General features: G+C 55.6%; 2 protein-coding genes across 4 annotated transcripts in view; one reads left to right on the top strand and one right to left on the bottom strand.

Annotated features, from left to right (window-relative positions):
- The first annotated feature begins 5,524 nt into the window (after positions 1 to 5,524).
- Positions 5,525 to 12,582, top strand: CYBC1 (cytochrome b-245 chaperone 1). 2 transcript variants are annotated; one of them, XM_008013361.3, is made up of 7 exons: positions 5,525 to 5,650; positions 7,044 to 7,171; positions 8,165 to 8,206; positions 8,768 to 8,841; positions 9,518 to 9,614; positions 10,847 to 10,991; positions 11,310 to 12,582. In XM_008013361.3, the coding sequence occupies exons 2-7, from the start codon at positions 7,087 to 7,089 to the stop codon at positions 11,428 to 11,430; spliced, it is 564 nt and encodes a 187-aa protein (XP_008011552.1). In that variant the 5' UTR covers positions 5,525 to 5,650; positions 7,044 to 7,086; the 3' UTR covers positions 11,431 to 12,582. The 2 variants fall into 2 exon arrangements, with proteins under 2 accessions (XP_008011552.1, XP_072861619.1); XM_073005518.1 differs by having other exon boundaries at positions 5,559 to 5,817.
- HEXD (hexosaminidase D) overlaps positions 12,572 to 15,905 on the bottom strand; it is a 22,965-nt gene continuing 19,631 nt past the window's right edge. For both annotated transcript variants that reach the window (XM_008013369.3, XM_037993250.2), the window contains 5 exons: positions 15,678 to 15,760; positions 14,022 to 14,100; positions 13,818 to 13,919; positions 13,329 to 13,418; positions 12,572 to 13,033 (listed from right to left, as the gene is read on the bottom strand). In XM_008013369.3, the coding sequence (XP_008011560.3) occupies positions 12,814 to 13,033; positions 13,329 to 13,418; positions 13,818 to 13,919; positions 14,022 to 14,100; positions 15,678 to 15,760 (574 nt within the window). In that variant the 3' untranslated portion in view covers positions 12,572 to 12,813. The remainder of the gene's footprint in view (positions 13,034 to 13,328; positions 13,419 to 13,817; positions 13,920 to 14,021; positions 14,101 to 15,677; positions 15,761 to 15,905) is intronic.

The raw sequence follows: 15,905 nt of genomic DNA, 5'->3' as shown, positions 1-15,905 counted from the left end.
GAGTTCAGGCCCCTCCCACAATCCTAAACTTGTGGCCTTTCATTAGCTTTACAAAGGCAGTTTCGGCCCCAGAAGAGGGAGATGATAGTTTTAGGAAGGGACTATTATCATCCTTGCTTCAAAGTTAAACCATAAATTCCTCCCAAAGCTCCTGAAATTAGCTTGGCTTATGCCCAGGAATAACCAAGGACAGCTTGGATGTCAGAAGGAAGATGGAATTAACTATGTGAAATTTCTCTTTTTTTTTTTTGAAAAGTGTCTCACTCTGTCACTCAGGCTGGAGAGCAGTGGTGTGATCACAGCTCACTACAGCCTCAACTTCTTTGGCTCAAGTAATGCTTCCACCTCAGCCCTGCCGGGTAGCTGGAACTACAGCTCGCACCACCATGCATGGCTAAGTTTTAAGCTTTTTGTAGATACAGGGTCTCCCCATGTTGCCCAGGCTGTTCTTGAATTCCTGGGCCCAAGTGATCCACCTCAGCCTCCCAAAGTGCTGGGATTACAGGTGTGAGCCACTGCACCCAGCCTCTCTCACTGCCTTAATCTCTGCAAAGGTAGTTTCAAGTTGACACTTCAACGTTGAGGCCGGGCACAGTGGCTCATGCCTGTAATCCCAGCACTTTGGGAAACCGAGGCAGGTGCGTCAGTTGAGGTCAGGAGTTTGACACTAGTCTGGCCAACATGGTGAAGCCCCGTCTCTACTAAAAATACAAAAATTGGCCGGGCGCGGTGGCTCAAGCCTGTAATCCCAGCACTTTGGGAGGCCGAGACGGGCGGATCACGAGGTCAGGAGATTGAGACCATCCTGGCTAACCCGGTGAAACCCCGTCTCTACTAAAAAATACAAAAAACTAGCTGGGTGAGGTGGCAGGCGCCTGTACTCCCAGCTACACAGGAGGCTGAAGCAGGAGAATGGCATAAACCCGGGAGGTGGAGCTTGCAGTGAGCTGAGATCTGGCCACTGCACTCCAGCCTGGGCGACAGAGCGAGACTCCGTCTCCAAAAAAAAAAAAAAAATTCCAAAAATTGACTGGGCAAAGTGGCTCACGCCTGTGAGCCCAGCACTTTGGGAAGCCGAGGCGGGCAGATCACAAGGTCAAGAGATCGAGACCATCCTGGCTAACACGGTGAAACCTTGTCTCTACTAGACTCCATCTCAAAAAAAAAAAAAAAAAATTAGCCAGGTATGGTGGTGTGTGCCTCTAATCGCGGCTACTTGGGAGGCTGAGGCAGGAGAATCGCTTGAACCCAGGAGGTGGAGGTTGCAGTGAGCCAAGATCGTGCCACTGGACTCCAGCCTGGGTGACAGAGTGAGACTTCATCTCAAAAAAAAAAAAAAAAATTCTTATTTATAGTTTTCAGTTTGTATAGATTTTTACAAATGCATCAGTGAAATTCAGGAAGTCTCAACCCTCTAGATTACTCAAATTCATGTCAACATCTCTCAGAAAACATCTCCCCTCAACTTCAGCTTAAATAAAAGGATAATTTTAGGTTGTCATTTGTATAGCTTTTTGGTTAATGTTTTAAAAACATAACTGGCCAGGTGTGGTGGCTCACGCCCGTAATTCCAGCACTTTGGGAGGCTGAGGTGGGTGGATTGCCTGAGGTCAGGTGTTTGAGACCAGCCTGGCCAACATGGTGAAACCCCATCTCTACTAAAAATACAAAAATTAGCTGCGTGTGGTGGTGGGTGCCTGTAATCCCAGCTACTTGGGAGCCTGTAATCCCAGCTACTTGGGAGGCTGAGGAAGGAGAATCAGTTGAATCCGGGAGGTGGAGGTTGCAGTGAGCCAAGACCATGTCATTGCACTCCAGCCTGGGCAACAAGAGCAAAACTCCATTTCTAAAATATAAATAAATAAATAAATAAATAAATAAAAATAAAAACATAACTGTAATATGGTTGAAAGAACAAATTATGGCCTGGTGCAGTGGCTCATGCTTGTAAACCCAGCACTTTGGGAGGCCAAGGCGGGAGGACCGCCTGAGCTTAGGAGTTTGTGACCAGCCTGGACAACACGGTGAAAACCCATCTCTAATAAAATACAAAAAATTAGCTGGGTGTGGTGGCGGGTGCCTGTAGTCTCAGCTACTCAGGAGACTGAGGCAGAACTGCTTGAACCTGGGAGGCAGAGGTTGCAGTGTGCCGAGATCGCACCACTGCACTCCAGCCTGGACAACAGGGCAAGACTCTGTCTCAAAAAAAAAGTAAAAAAAAAAGAACAAATTAAAATCACCTAATTTTTAAAAAATCAAATAGCCAATGTCCAGTTTTCCCCATTTTCTCACAATTTTTTTTTACAGTTTGTTTAAATCAGGATCTACATAAGGTCTAGTATGTTCTATTAGTCTATATTACAATTGATTCATATGTTTCTTAAGTCTCTTTTTCTATGAACTTACGGAAGACATTGAAAAATCTCTCTTTGGCCGGGCGCGGTGGCTCAAGCCTGTAATCCCAGCACTTTGGGAGGCCGAGACGGGCGGATCACGAGGTCAGGAGATCGAAACCATCCTTGCTAACCCGGTGAAACCCCGTCTCTACTAAAAAATACAAAAAAAACTAGCCGGGTGAGGTGGCAGGCGCCTGTAGTCCCAGCTGCTCAGGAGGCTGAGGCAGGAGAATGGCGTGAACCCGGGAGGCGGAGCTTGCAGTGAGCTGAGATCGCGCCACTGCACTCCAGCCTGGGCGACAGAGCGAGACTCCGTCTCAAAAAAAAAAAAAAAAAAAAAAAAAAAAGAAAAATCTCTCTTTAAAAATAAAAACTTGATTTTGACATAACTTGAGGCCTACTTAGAAGTGGCAGAGTTCAAGCTGGGCACAATGGCTCATGCCTATAATCCCAGCACTTTGGGTGGCCATGGCAGGCGGATCATCTGAAGTCAGACGTTCGAGACCAGCATGGCCAGCATGGCAAAAGCCTGTCTCTACTAAAAATAAAAAAATTAGCTGGACGTGGTGATGCATGCCTATAGTCCCAGCTACTTGGGAGGCTGCGGCAAAAGAATTGCTTGAACCTGGGAGGCAGAGGCTGCAGTGAGCTGAGATGGTGCCACTGCACTCCAGCCTGGGCAACAGAGTGAGACTTTGTCCCAAAAAAAAAAAAAAAAAAAAGTTGCCGAGTTCCTGATTTTAAAGTTGTTGTCATTTTTTAAATTTGTAGGTTCTATCCATATCCTTCTCTCCTTCTCCTTGTATATATTATTTAAAAATCAGGTCATTTGCCTGTAGGATTTCCTATGTTGACAAAAAAAGGCAAACTGTAAAATATTTTAAGAGATTCTGAGCCAAATATGAGTGACCAATGGCCAGCGACATAGCCCTTAGGAGATCCTAAGAAAATGTACACGGTGGCCGGGTGCGGTGGCTCAAGCCTGTAATCCCAGCACTTTGGGAGGCCGAGACGGGTGGATCACGAGGTCAGGAGATCGAGACCATCCTGGCTAACACGGTGAAACCCTGTCTCTACTAAGAAATACAAAAAAAAACTAGCCGGGCGAGGTGGCGGGCGCCTGTAGTCCCAGCTACTCGGGAGGCTGAGGCCGGAGAATGGCGTGAACCCGGGAGGCGGAGCTTGCAGTGAGCTGAGATCTGGCCACTGCACTCCAGCCTGGGCTACAGAGCGAGACTCCGTCTCAAAAAAAAAAAAAAAAAAAAAAAAAAAGAAAAAAGAAAATGTACATGGTTAGGTTACAGCTTGGCTTTATACATTTTCAGAAGACGTAAGACATCAGTCAATACATGTAGACGTACATTGGTTCTGTTCAGAAAGGTGGCGCAACTTGTAGTGGGGAGGCTTCCAGGTCATAGGCAGATTCAAAGACTTTCTGACTGGCAATTGATTGAAAAGGTTAAGTTACGTCTAAAGACCTAGAATCAACAGAAGGGAGTTTCTAGGTTAAGATAGGGGCTTGTGGAGACCAAGATTTCCATTAAGCAGAGGAAGTCTCCAGGTAGCAGGCTTCAGAGAGAATAGATTGTAAGTGCTTCTTATTAGAGTTCTCTCCTGAAGCAGGAAAAAGACCTGGAAAGGAGCAGGGATTCTCTACAGAATGTAGATTTTCCTTGCAAGGGATAGCTTTGCAGGGCTATTTCAAAATACGTCGAAGAAACTGAATGTGGGGTAAAGTACTTCGATTTCTTCCAGGGCCTCCTATCTGTCATGTAATCCTATACCAGAGTCAGGCTGGAATTTGGTGTCATTGCTACAGAGTCTACTTTGTCAGCCTCAAGATCTGTTTTTTGTTGTTGTTGTTGTTTGTTTTTTTGTTTTCGTTTTGAGACAGTCTCCCTCTGTCGCCCAGGCTAGAGTGCAGTGGCACCATCTTGGCTCACTGCAAGCTCCGCCTCCTGGGTTCACACCATTCTCCTGCCTCAGCCTCCCGAGTAGCTGGGACTACAGGTGTCCGCCACCACGCCCGGCTAATTTTTTTGTGTGTTTTTTTTTAGTAGAGATGGGGTTTCACCGTGTTAGCCAGGATGGTGTCCTTCTCCTGACCTTGTGATCCGTCCGCCTTGGCCTCCCAAAGTGCTGGGATTACAGGCGTCAGCCACCGCGCCCGGCCGGCTCAAGATCTGTTTTAATGTGAGTGCCGGTCAGCTGTCTGCCTGAATTCCAAAAGGGAGAAGGGAGTAAGGTATGTCTGTCTCTTCCTTCCCATCACTGCCTTAACTAGTTTTTCAGGATAACTTTGGAATGCTCTTGGCCAAGAGGAGGGGTCCATTCAGATGGTTGACGGTTTGAATTTTATTTTTGTTTTACACCCGCAATTGCTGACTTGTATCCTTGTAGAATCCTTTAGTACAGTCTTGTCTTCCAAATTTCCACTAATTCACTCTAGAAGCTTGTTCACTTTCAGCTTAAATTTTTTCTGGCAAGACTACTTCATAGATGATGTTGTGTACTTCCAGTATCCGACCTTTTTGCGATGTTAATTAGCAGTCATTGATGACATTGCCTAGGTCCGTTAATTCATAAGGTGATGTGTTAATCCTGTTTCTTCTTCATTTATTAGCGGGAAAACTTCTATAATCAGACATTCTTCTCATGCAGTATTTGGTTACTCTGCTGTAAATTTCATAAAGGCAGGACAAATGCTTGATGCTTTCCTTTTATTAACCAGGCCGCAAACTGGAGACAGCTTGCCAGCATCCTCCAAAAGTGAACACAGTTAAAAAATACATTATTATGAATTACAGCCTGGAGCACCTGAGGATTTTCAATTCATTGGAATTACTGTTCTTATTCATGCTCAAATCTTCTTTTTTGGCAATGAGAACCGCTTCAGTTAGGCTTCTATGTTGGGAAGACGCTCACAGGCTTTGGTAAGTTCTTTGCTTTCGGATACGTTTCCCTGCATGTTTCTCTTTTTCAAGAAAACTGGTTCCTTCAGCAGGAACCACCCGACTCCTCCTGTGGCTCCGCCCGGGTCCCGGAAGTCCGTGCAGCCCGGCCCGCGATCCCGGAAATCCGCTCGGCTCCGCCCCCTCCAGGAAATGCTTGCGGCCCCGCCCCCAACCCCGGAAGTCCGCGCGGTCCCGCCCCCGAAAGTCGGCTCCGCTCCGCTCCAATCCCGGAAGTCCGCGCGGCCCCGCCCCCGCCGGTTCGCGTCTCTCTGCTGCCGCGCGGGGACCGCTGTGCTCTCGGTAGGCGGCTGGGCTGGGTGGGCTCCGCGCCTCCTTCCCGCTCCGTGCCGCGCGTCCCAGCACCCTTGGGCCCACTCCGGACGGGGTTTGCGTCCTGGACCCGCTTGTCTGCTGCTCCGTGTCCCGCCCTGCCCGTCGCGGGCGGCCTCGCGGCTGTTCCGCTGCAGGTTGGCCACGGCGGCGGGAGCGCCCTCGACCCGGACAAAGAAACGAGCGCTTGGTGCGACCAGCGGCGCGGGCGGCTCTGCCACCGCGCGTGTGCTTGTGTGTGTGCATTTGTGTGTGTGCATTTGTGTGTGGAATGCCGGGTGTTTGGGGAGCAGTACGGTAACTGAGGCCCGGGAGGGAGCCCAGTCATATACCAGCATCTAGGATTGGTTTTGTGATTTAAACCCACTATTTTTTATTTTTTTGAGACACGGTCTCACCCTGTCACCCTGGCTGGAGTGCAGTGGCACGATCTCGGCTCACTGCGGCCTCCACCTCCTGGCCTCAGGTGATCCTCCCAGCTCAGCCTCCTGAATAGCTAGGACCACAGGCGTGCACCACCACACCGGGCTAAGTTTTAAATATTTTCTGTGGAGACGGAGTTTCACCACGTTGTCCTGGCTGGTCTCGAACTCCTGGACTCAAGCAATCCGCACGCCTCGGCCTCCCAAAGTGCTGAGATTACAGGCATGAGCCACCGTGCCCAGCCTGAACCCCCTATTTAATGTCAGAAATTTGACTTCACAGGGAAAGCCCTGAGAAACTGCCAGAACGGGGTCCCTGGGGCCAGTGTTCGGAGCGAACTGTGAAGTGGCAGGGCTGTTGCAGTCCGTGCAGAACCCGGTGTGGAAGATTAGCCCCTTTGGTGACTCGTCGGTTCTGGCCATTTTAGGACGCTCCACTGTGCAGTCTGAACTTTCAGCAGGTGGAGGAAGGCAGAGAGAGAGCTGAGACTGTTGGTTTATGCCAGTACGAGAGCCAGTACGGCCTGAAGCCATGAGGGGACTTTCAGTTCCCTTTCTTGGTGGAGGCCAGCGCAGGGGAGAGGGGGTGCTGACAGGTGCTAGAAGCTCAAAGGCTGCTGGGGGCTAGCGGCCTCCTCAAGACATTAGGTTTCCAGATAGGATGGGCAGGTGGTGATGCAGCTGTAGCTCGTGAGTCTGAGCGGGAAACAGCCCCTGTGCAGTCAGTGTCACTGAACGGAAGAGGGTCTTCCTTACACAGGAAACGGGGTCTCTGGGGGATCCAGTGATGTGCCTGACCACAGAGAACACATCAGACTGGCTGATGGTGTCTGGGGCTGCAGGTGACTTAGTTGGGGGACCTGCTCTTGGCCTCCAGCCTGGGTCTGATGGCGTGGGCGCCTGCCTGTGTGCAGGGCTCAGCTGCCTCTGTCTGTCCCCAGGCCCCTCCTCCTGTAGAGACTGGTGCTGCCGTCTCGTCTCGGGATGTACCTGCAGGTGGAGACCCGCACCAGCTCCCGCCTCCATCTGAAGAGGGCTCCAGGCATCCGCTCCTGGTCCCTGCTGGTTGGTAAGGCTCTCCCCAGAGGCTGTCCCTACCCAGAACCCCAGAATTGGAAGCCTGACTTTCAAAAAGGATGAAAATGAAACAGTATTTTCTGTTTTTTCTATTACCCTGAAATCGAACAGCTATTTTGTTTCTTTGTATCCATTCAAATTTTATCCTGTGTACTTGGTTTTACAGATAATGCACGTCTATTTTGTTCCCTTTTAACCACTAACGCCCAGAGTATTTAATACTCTGTGAGCTTTTCTGAGGTCACCGTATTTTCTTTGTACTTGTTTTGAACCGTGTGGTGGGTGATCGTGGGTTCCCATTTCTTCTCTTCCCTGATCCTCAGGCCTCTTCATAGGACTCACAGTCCACTTAGCCTCCTGTCCTCCGTCCCTACTCTCCAGTAGGGTCCTGTACCCTTGGGGATAGCTGCACTTGTGTTGACGGGACACCGTGTGAGGAGTGGTGCTGGCTGTACCTCAGCAGCTGTGTCTCTGGGGCCCACCTTTTATGTGACACGCTGCAGCCTCCTGTGTGTTTTGCGTGGCACGCTGCGTTTTAATTCTTTGTGCGCAGTCTTCAGGCCTCACCGTGGGCTGCTGGGGTAACACCCGTGTCAGTTCTGGAGCCTCACATGGCGGATGTGTCCAGTAAATACTGTGAATAGTGTATACTGTGTTTTGTTTTTGTTTTCTTTAGTGATGAGGTCTCGTTATGTTGCTCAGGCTGGTCTCAAACTCCTGGGCTCAAGCGATCCTCCTTCCTCGGCCTCCCAGGTAGCTGGGATTACAAGCATGTGATACTACGCCCAACTATACTGCATTATCGAACCAACTTCCTGGCTGTTTCCCCTACTCTGAACCTGGTGGTCTGTAACCCCTGACCACAGCTGTTCCTACAGTGGGAAGGGCCTGCTCATCAGGGGCTGTGGCTCCAGGTCCGGCTGCACCGGGGAGGAGGTGGGGTCTTACCGGGATCAATAGGCAGGCAGTCACTTTCTCTTCATAGGAATCTTGTCGATTGGCCTGGCTGCTGCCTACTACAGTGGAGGTAAAGCACCCCCTGCCCCGCCCCCCCATGACTGTCTCAGCTGTTTGGAAAACAGAGAAAAGAAGGGAAAACCGTCCTTTGTGACCGTCCATGGGGCAGCCTTTAGGATCGGCATCTCTGCCCCTTGATTGCTGGTGGGCACCGCGCCCCTCCACGCACTGCTGTTCTTCCGCACGCCCATCCCGCCCAGCACCCAGCCTGCATTTCACTTCTTAAGTCTTTGGTGTTTTTGGGTCATCAGATATTCTGGGAAAGATGCTCTTGAGTATCTGTCTAAGATCCAGCTGTGGGGTGAGGCATACTTCCCCCACTGCCACCATCACTGGGCCTGCCCAGACAGGCAGAGGCCTTGTGCACCCCCCCTGCCTCTCCCACGTGGACGCTGGGGGTCAGAGCTGGGCAGGGTGTGCCGCATATGGGTCCTGAGTGGCCAGGGCAGGGTCAGCAGCACAGGAAGCTGCCCAGGCGGTCCTTGCAAGCGTGGGGGAGGCTGCACTAGGTGGGGCCTTCCGTGGGCACGTCCCTGGAGCTCACAGGCTGGCGCCCTATGTCCGTCTTCAGATAGCCTGGGCTGGAAGCTCTTCTACGTCACAGGCTGCCTGTTTGTGGCCGTGCAGAACCTGGAGGACTGGGAGGTAAGGCCGGCTCGGGGGCAGGACAGAGTCCAGGACTGTTCAGCTCCTGGGTTTTCTTGCAATGGGAATGAGAGGAGGAGGAAGGGCCATGGGTGGCCCAGCGCCTCCCCGTACTGAAGCGTTGGTCCCTGCTTGGAGGTCTCCGTTCATTAGGACGTGGTCCCTGCACTCACCTGGTACGATTCTTGGCCAAGGAATCTCCCGAAGGCATTTTTCTCTTAGAAGCTCTCCGTGACTGTCTTCACCAAAGTGCTTTCTTCCCAGAGTTGCCATGATGGGACGCGAGTCAGCTTTCCCCGTGGTCGGCCCTCCCACCTCGGAGCCCTCCTGAGTCCTTTCAGCCTGGCCCAGTGCTGCCCTCTGACCTCCATGCCCTCATTTGCTGGTTCCGCTGCCTCCCTGCGCTTGTTTTGCCTGCAGTGGAGCAAGCACCCGCTGCACCTGCCCAGCTCCTGCACCTGCCCAGCTCCCCAGTTCCCAACAGGAGTCAGGCTGGCTACAGATGTCCAGCTCTGACAGAGCAGCACCCGCAGCTTCAGGGCTTTGGGTTCTGACTGGGAGGGGCCCAGCCCCCCTTCTTGAGTGTCTACCCTGGTGAGGGTGGGGGTGATGCCCCAGCGGCCTCGGGGCCCCTGTTCCTGGAGGTTCATGGTGGTCAGTGCCTGTCGGTTTCCAGGAAGCCATCTTTGACAAGAGCACAGGGAAGGTTGTTTTGAAGACATTCAGCCTCTACAAGAAGCTGCTGACTCTTTTCAGAGCAGGCCATGACCAGGGTGAGTTGTGGGGAGCCTGGGGACGTGGGGCACTGTGGGCATCTGGGTGACCCATGGGACCTGGCGGCGGGAGGCCTGGAAACGCCTTTGGTCCAAGCTCGCCTGCTTGGTGACCAGGGTTGTGTCCTGCCCGCTGGACGCAGGATCCCACAGATACGGCCCACCTGCTCACCTGCCCACCTGCCCACCTGCTGGGTGGGGTCCTAGAGCCTCCTGGGTTCTTTAGAGGTTTGGCCCCTAGGGAGGGTGGGAGGAGCAAGGGTCTGGCAGAGCAGGGGTCTGGCCCAGCGTGCTTGGGCAGCCTCTGTTTAGCTGTGTTCTCCCGCCTGCCTGGCAGCCACTTGTCCCCAGGTACAGTCTGGCCCCAGCGGCAGGTCACAGGGTGGGGCAGGGAGAGCCACGGCAGCCCACGGGCGTTCCAGAGTGAGGCCACCTGGCTTCTTGCGGGCCTTGGCCCTGCTCCAGCTTTCCTGTGGGTCCTACTGGGCCTGCAGTAGGGGCTGGAAGGTCTGAGGAACCCCCCACCCTTGAGCCTGGGCAGTGGCCCAGCTGTGGTCAGTACCAGTTTCCTGTAGATGCTGCCGCAGAGAGAGAGGCCCCAGGGTCTGGCTGCCCATGCATAGCCCCAGAGAGGGGACAGATTCTGGTGACCAGAGTTGCTGGGCAGTCTTGGGTTTAGTGCCACAATGCTGTGCTTCTGACAGGCTGCTTCCTAGATCCCTGCAGGGACCCGGCCAGGGCATTGGCCCCAGGTCACCGTGGCTTTGGGGAGAGGAGTTGCAGGCCTGGCCTGGGCTGTGAGAGGCAGCTGTGCCGTTTTCTGACAACGGTTGGGGCCGCCCTGGTACCCAAAGAGGTGGCTTCCCTGAGTTGCCACAGGAAATTGCAGGGTGGCCCTGGCTCGGCAGCCAACCTCGGGGAAACAGTACAGTGTAAAGATGGCGGCCTCACACTGAGCGGGTCCCCGTGGTCGGCACTCCCAGGAGAACCAGCAGGCTGTGCACGTGGCCTGCCAGCCTGCACCGCGGGCACGTCCTTCCCACCCAGAGGACCCTGCACTGCTGTCAGGGCCACAGCAGTCCTCCAGGACCCAGCCTCAGGCAGGAAACAGCAAATGCTTTTGCTGCCAACCAGGCGTGGCTGTCGCTCTCGATGGCGCCAGGGGCCCTGGTGTGACTGCCGGGCAGCACGTGTGGGCGGGGACGGCTCGGCCACTGACCGTCTCCCCACAGTGGTGGTCCTGCTGCACGATGTCCGCGACGTGAGCGTGGAGGAGGAGAAGGTCCGGTACTTCGGGAAGGGTTACATGGTGGTGCTCCGGCTTGCCACGGGCTTCTCCCACCCCCTCACGCAGAGCGCAGTCATGGGCCACCGCAGGTAAGGCTGTGGGACTTTGATCTGGCTGGAGCTGCAGCTGTGTCAGGTGACTCCCGTTCCTGACCGCCCAGAGCTACAGGACAGCTGGGAGAGGAGATGAGTTTGTGGACGAGACACAGAGGGGTCCACGTTAAGCATGTGTAGGCTCGGGCAGCCTCCGTGGCTGGGAAGGTAGGAGGCGGCCAGGAAGTGCTGGGTCCAGTTTGGGAGCCCCAGGGGCTGCTGGAGGTGGGTGGTTGAGGAGGAGGCTGCTGTGGGGTCTCATGGCGCCCTGTGCTGAGGTGACCTGACCTTCCTCCCATTGCCGGCCTCACCCAGTGATGTGGAAGCCATCGCCAAGCTCATCACCAGCTTCCTGGAGCTGCACTGCCTTGAAAGCCCCACAGAGCTGTCTCAGAGCAGTGACAGTGAGGCCGGCGACCCTGGGAGCCAGAGCTGACAGCCCCGGTATGCCTGAGCCTGTGCACCACCCACAGGACCCATGGCACATTCCTGGTGTGCCTGAGCCCATGCACAGCCCACAGGACCCCGTGGCCTTGGCTTCAGTCGGTGCCTCCAGCCGAGTCGGCCTCTTGCCTGCTCACACTGCTGCTTTCACACTGCACGAAACAGCAGGCCGGACCAGGACACCCAGACTTTCTCCACCGTGAGGCCTGGGCCTGCCTTCCTGCAGCTGGAGGTCTTGCCAGCCCTGGACCCCTGCTGTGGGCCACAGCCAGACCTCGGGCGAGTGGAGAGGCCGGGCCAGGCCGGGCCCCTGTGGGTGCTGATGCTGCGTGTTGTCCCCGACAGTGTCCTCTCCCTGGGTGGACATCCCCAGCGGTCAGGTGCTTCCCCAAGGGCAGCGAGGGGCGAACAACCGGGGCCTACCTGGCTGTGCACGCTGCAGCCACACTGTGGAAGCTGCCCCTACCCAAGGACCCGCCTCCCTTGATGATGCCAGGATCTCGGCGCATAGACTGCTCTGCCCCTGTGGTCATCAGAGAAAGGTCTCTCTGTTCCTCACCCTCAGCCTCAGCAGAAGCTGCGACGCCAGAAAAAAGGTCAGCTCTTCCAGTATTGTGCAGCGCTTAAAAACCGGGAGCTCCGGCCGGCCGCAATGGTTCATGCCAGTAATCCCAGCACTTCGGGAGGCCAAGGTGGGAGAATTGCTTGAGGCCAGAAGTCCCAGACCAGCCTGGGCAACACAACAAGATCCTGTCTTTGCAAAAATACTAACCAAACAAGAAAAATTAGGAGATTTTCTGCAGAAATTGAGTTCCAGCCTCTTTTCCTCACCCCGTAGGAGCTCAATGCCAACCATCCTGACCCGCTGGGGCTCTTGGTCTCCCAAGTGCACCCAGGTCCTCCCAGGTGCAGTGCGCACTGAGCGCGCCTGGCCTGTGAACTGGGGACTCCTGGGTCCTCTGAGCCCTGCGGCGGCAGGCTCAGGAATGGCTGGGTAGGACCGGGAACGCCTTTGCCCCAGGTCTGGCTGTGGCCTCGGTGAAAGCAGACAGGAGAGAGGTGGGACCCTCCTCCTCAGTAGTGGCTGCCAGCCCCTCTTTGCAGGACATGGTCATAATAACCATAAATAACCCTTCGCGCGTCACCCGCGGCTTCCACTCTTTATTTCCGAAGAGTCAGTGTCACAAAGCGGATCTCCCTGTGCTGTTGCTTTATGTGTTTTCTAGTCTCTCCCCCAGGGGTTGCCCAGGGCCCTCAGGAACTGAGTGTGGGCCAGACACTGCTGGGCCACAGGGTGCAACACTCACGTGGGCCCCTGTTGGCAGCGCAGAGCCCCCCAGCCCACAGCATGAGCCCCCTGGCACAAGCTCTCCCCTCAGGGGTCCTGAACAGCGTCCCTGCCAGGGCTGGTGGGTGGGGGTGGGGGTGGGGGTGGGGAGGTGGCCACCTCGCTGAGGTCCTGCAGTAGAGCTTGCAGCCGCTGCAGACTGGGGTGCACGTTCTCCTCCAGCCACTCCTCCACGGCATCCGGGTAGAAAGCCAGCTGCAGGGTGGCCTCCAGCTCCTGCACGAGGGTGCTCCACTGTGCCAGGAGGCTGCGGGTGAGGGTGCCGTGAACGTGCACTCCGCACACTCGGGACTTGCCCTCAACCCCATGGTCAGTACTGCCCTGTGCCTCAGCTTACCTATCTGTAAAATGGGGCTACTAACCCTATCTCATCGGTGTGTCTGGAGGAACAAGTCAGTGACAGCTGCACATCTGAGACCTGAGGGCTCTTTACAACTAGGGGCTCACCCTCCGCTCTCTCTCTAGTTGAGGGACATGTCAACAGCAGCAGCAGTCCTCAGAGAACCCACGGCTGCACAGCCTGTAAGAGCCCAGGGTCTCACCTGAGTGCTGCGGGCTGGATGTGCTGAACCATGACCGGGTGGATGAGCTTCCGCCGGCGGTGGTAGGGGCTGAACCAGCCAGTGATGTACCTGGGGCAAATCCACATACGGGTGTGCCATGGGCTACCAAGGCAGCCGTAGGTCAGCTTTACAGTAATACAGAAAATGTTTTAAGAGTGGGGTAGACATTTCTAAGTCTTACGTCCCCCAGAAAGTCTTTGTGAAGGATGAGGCTGCCTCCTCCTGTGCCTGGGGGTGGGGTGGGGCTTGTGAACCTGCCCCATCCCTGCCTGCTCACCCACACCTGCCCCTCACCCGCCCCATGCCTGCCCACTCACACCTGCCCCTCACCCGCCCCATGCCTGCCCGCTCACCCACACCTGCCCCTCACCCGCCCCATGCCTGCCCGCTCACCCACACCTGCCCCTCACCTGCACCTGCCTCCCACCCACACCTGCCCACTCACCCGCACCTGCCTCCCACACTCACGTGTTGCCCTCCAGCAGCACGTCCACAGAGCTGCGCAGATGGAGGCTGACTTGTGTGACAAGGGCAAGGATGTTGCTGCCAGGGAAAGAGCCGGCCCCCTCCCTGCAGAGAGCCCTGCTGAGAACAGCTGTCTCCACAGGCGGGGGAAGGGGAGAGAAGGACGGGGACGGGGGAATGGGACGGGGAGGGCTGCAGGGTGCTTGCCTAACAGGGTCCATCATCTCCAGGTTGGAAATCCCAAGAAGGTTCTCCACTTTCGCTTTAGCATCTTCATCAAATCCTCCTGAAATCACAGAGCGGGGCAGTTGGAGGGGCCTGTGGAGGAGCGCAGGGGCTACATTGGGACCTGCAGGCCTAGGTGCTGGGGCAGTGGGCGGGCAGCATGGAGAGCCACTGGCCAGGCCCAGCCCTGTGTGTGCCGGCCCCAAGGGGACCTGAGGGCAGATGGGCTTGTGCTTCTCTTTAAACATGTGAAATACATTCATTATTTAAAAAATCAGAAAACAGAAATAAGACTGTGTTGCCGGCAGCAACACCCAGACAGCAAGTGGTTCTTCCTGCTGGGCACAGCCCAACCCGCACAGGTGTCCAGGGCTCACGCAGCGTTTGCCACTGTGGTTCACACAATCAACGGAATATTCTAGAGCACCCGAAACAAACCCGTGAGGCCTGTGGGCACCAGCGTGGACAGATCTCCGAGTTGTTCATGGATATACTCGCTGCAAGAGGCTGACGGCCGGAGGGCAGTGCCCCAGTCCCAGGGGTGGCGGGTGGGGCTGTGGGCAAGGGATGCTGCAAATACCGTCCATATTAACGCAGCTCTTTAGTGTGGGGCACGTGGGTGTCTGCTTTTATCGTTTCTGCCCTTTTCTTTTTTTTTTTTTTGAGACGGAGTCTCGCTCTGTCCCCCAGGCTGGAGTGCAGTGGCGTGATCTTGGCTCACTGCAAGCTCCGCCTCCCGGGTTTATGCCATTCTCCTGCCTCAGCCTCCTGAGTAGCTGGGACTACAGGCGCCCGCCACCTTGCCCGGCTAGTTTTTTTGTATTTTTTTAGTAGAGACGGGGTTTCACCGTGTTTGCCAGGATGGTCTCGATCTCCTGACCTCGTGATCCGCCCGTCTCGGCCTCCCAAAGTGCTAGGATTACAGGCTTGAGCCACCGTGCCCGGCCGTTTCTGCCCTTTTCTAAGCAGTTCAGACTCAGCAGCTAAGTCAATCTGATCTCATTCTGCGTCCTCACTGGTTGCACTCCCGTCCCTGGGCCACCGCGCCTGCGGGTCCTGCTCTCAGCGCATCTCGGCCATTTTTCTTTCTGTGTCAGCACCATGCGGTTGCTAATTTCCTGTATGGCCTGCGAGTTTCCACACACACAGGGCCCATATGGCCAAGCCCCCTGCTGACCCCGAGGGGCTCCCAGGGCCTGCCCTTGCCCATAGGTCCTGCTGCTCCCTCAGGCAACCTGGAAGTATAAGTGCTGGGTCCAGGGTGCAGGGCCTTCCAAGGCCGGCCGCCTGCGCCCCACACCTGCTCAGCCAGGTGTGCAGGATGTGTGTGCAGCAAAGGTGGAGCTGCTCCCCACATCCGACCTGCGCGCATTTCTGCGGATTCACTGTGTCTGAGGGGTGCATCCCACGTCACTCTCCAGCCTGCTTTGGGCTTAGGCTTGGAGACCTGGGTGCAGGCCCAGCCTGGGTGGACTTCAGGGCAGGCGGGTGGCTAAGCTGGGGCAGTGAGACCATCCTCCTGCTGTGAGAACCACCACGGTCCAGCAGGGTGGTTGCAGCCCTGGGTGCTTGGCCTCCTGCCCTCCGGGTCTTTCTGGGAGGAGCCGGCGGGGCTTGGGGTGGCCAGACCAGACATACCGTGTAGAAGCAACTGTAGACAGGCGGCCAGGGACGGGACTCCTGCAGGGAGCAGCTCGCACAGCACAGAGAAGTGGTCGTACCTGGGTCCAGGAGAGGGGCGCTCAGCTCCACAGCCCACTCCCACCAGCCTGACACCGGTGCCCTGACTCAGGACATCCCTGCTCTTGTTCCAGGGCCGTGGGGGCAGCCTGACCCCCTCGACCCACGGGGCCCAGGGTTTCCAAG

Source organism: Chlorocebus sabaeus, chromosome 16 (genome assembly GCF_047675955.1).
Source record: "Chlorocebus sabaeus isolate Y175 chromosome 16, mChlSab1.0.hap1, whole genome shotgun sequence".
Classification (NCBI taxonomy): Eukaryota; Metazoa; Chordata; class Mammalia; order Primates; family Cercopithecidae; genus Chlorocebus; species Chlorocebus sabaeus.
The sequence above is the reverse complement of the archived record's forward strand: the minus strand, read 5'-3'. Positions and strand labels throughout refer to the sequence as shown.

Bases quoted from the DNA above. Each gene is read 5' to 3' on its own strand.
- CYBC1 (XM_008013361.3), top strand. From the start codon at position 7,087: ATGTACCTGCAGGTGGAGACCCGCACCAGCTCCCGCCTCCATCTGAAG. The intron at 7,172-8,164 runs GTAAGGCTCTCC...TTCTCTTCATAG, and splicing joins CTCCTGGTCCCTGCTGGTTG to GAATCTTGTCGATTGGCCTG. The intron at 9,615-10,846 runs GTGAGTTGTGGG...GTCTCCCCACAG, and splicing joins CAGAGCAGGCCATGACCAGG to TGGTGGTCCTGCTGCACGAT.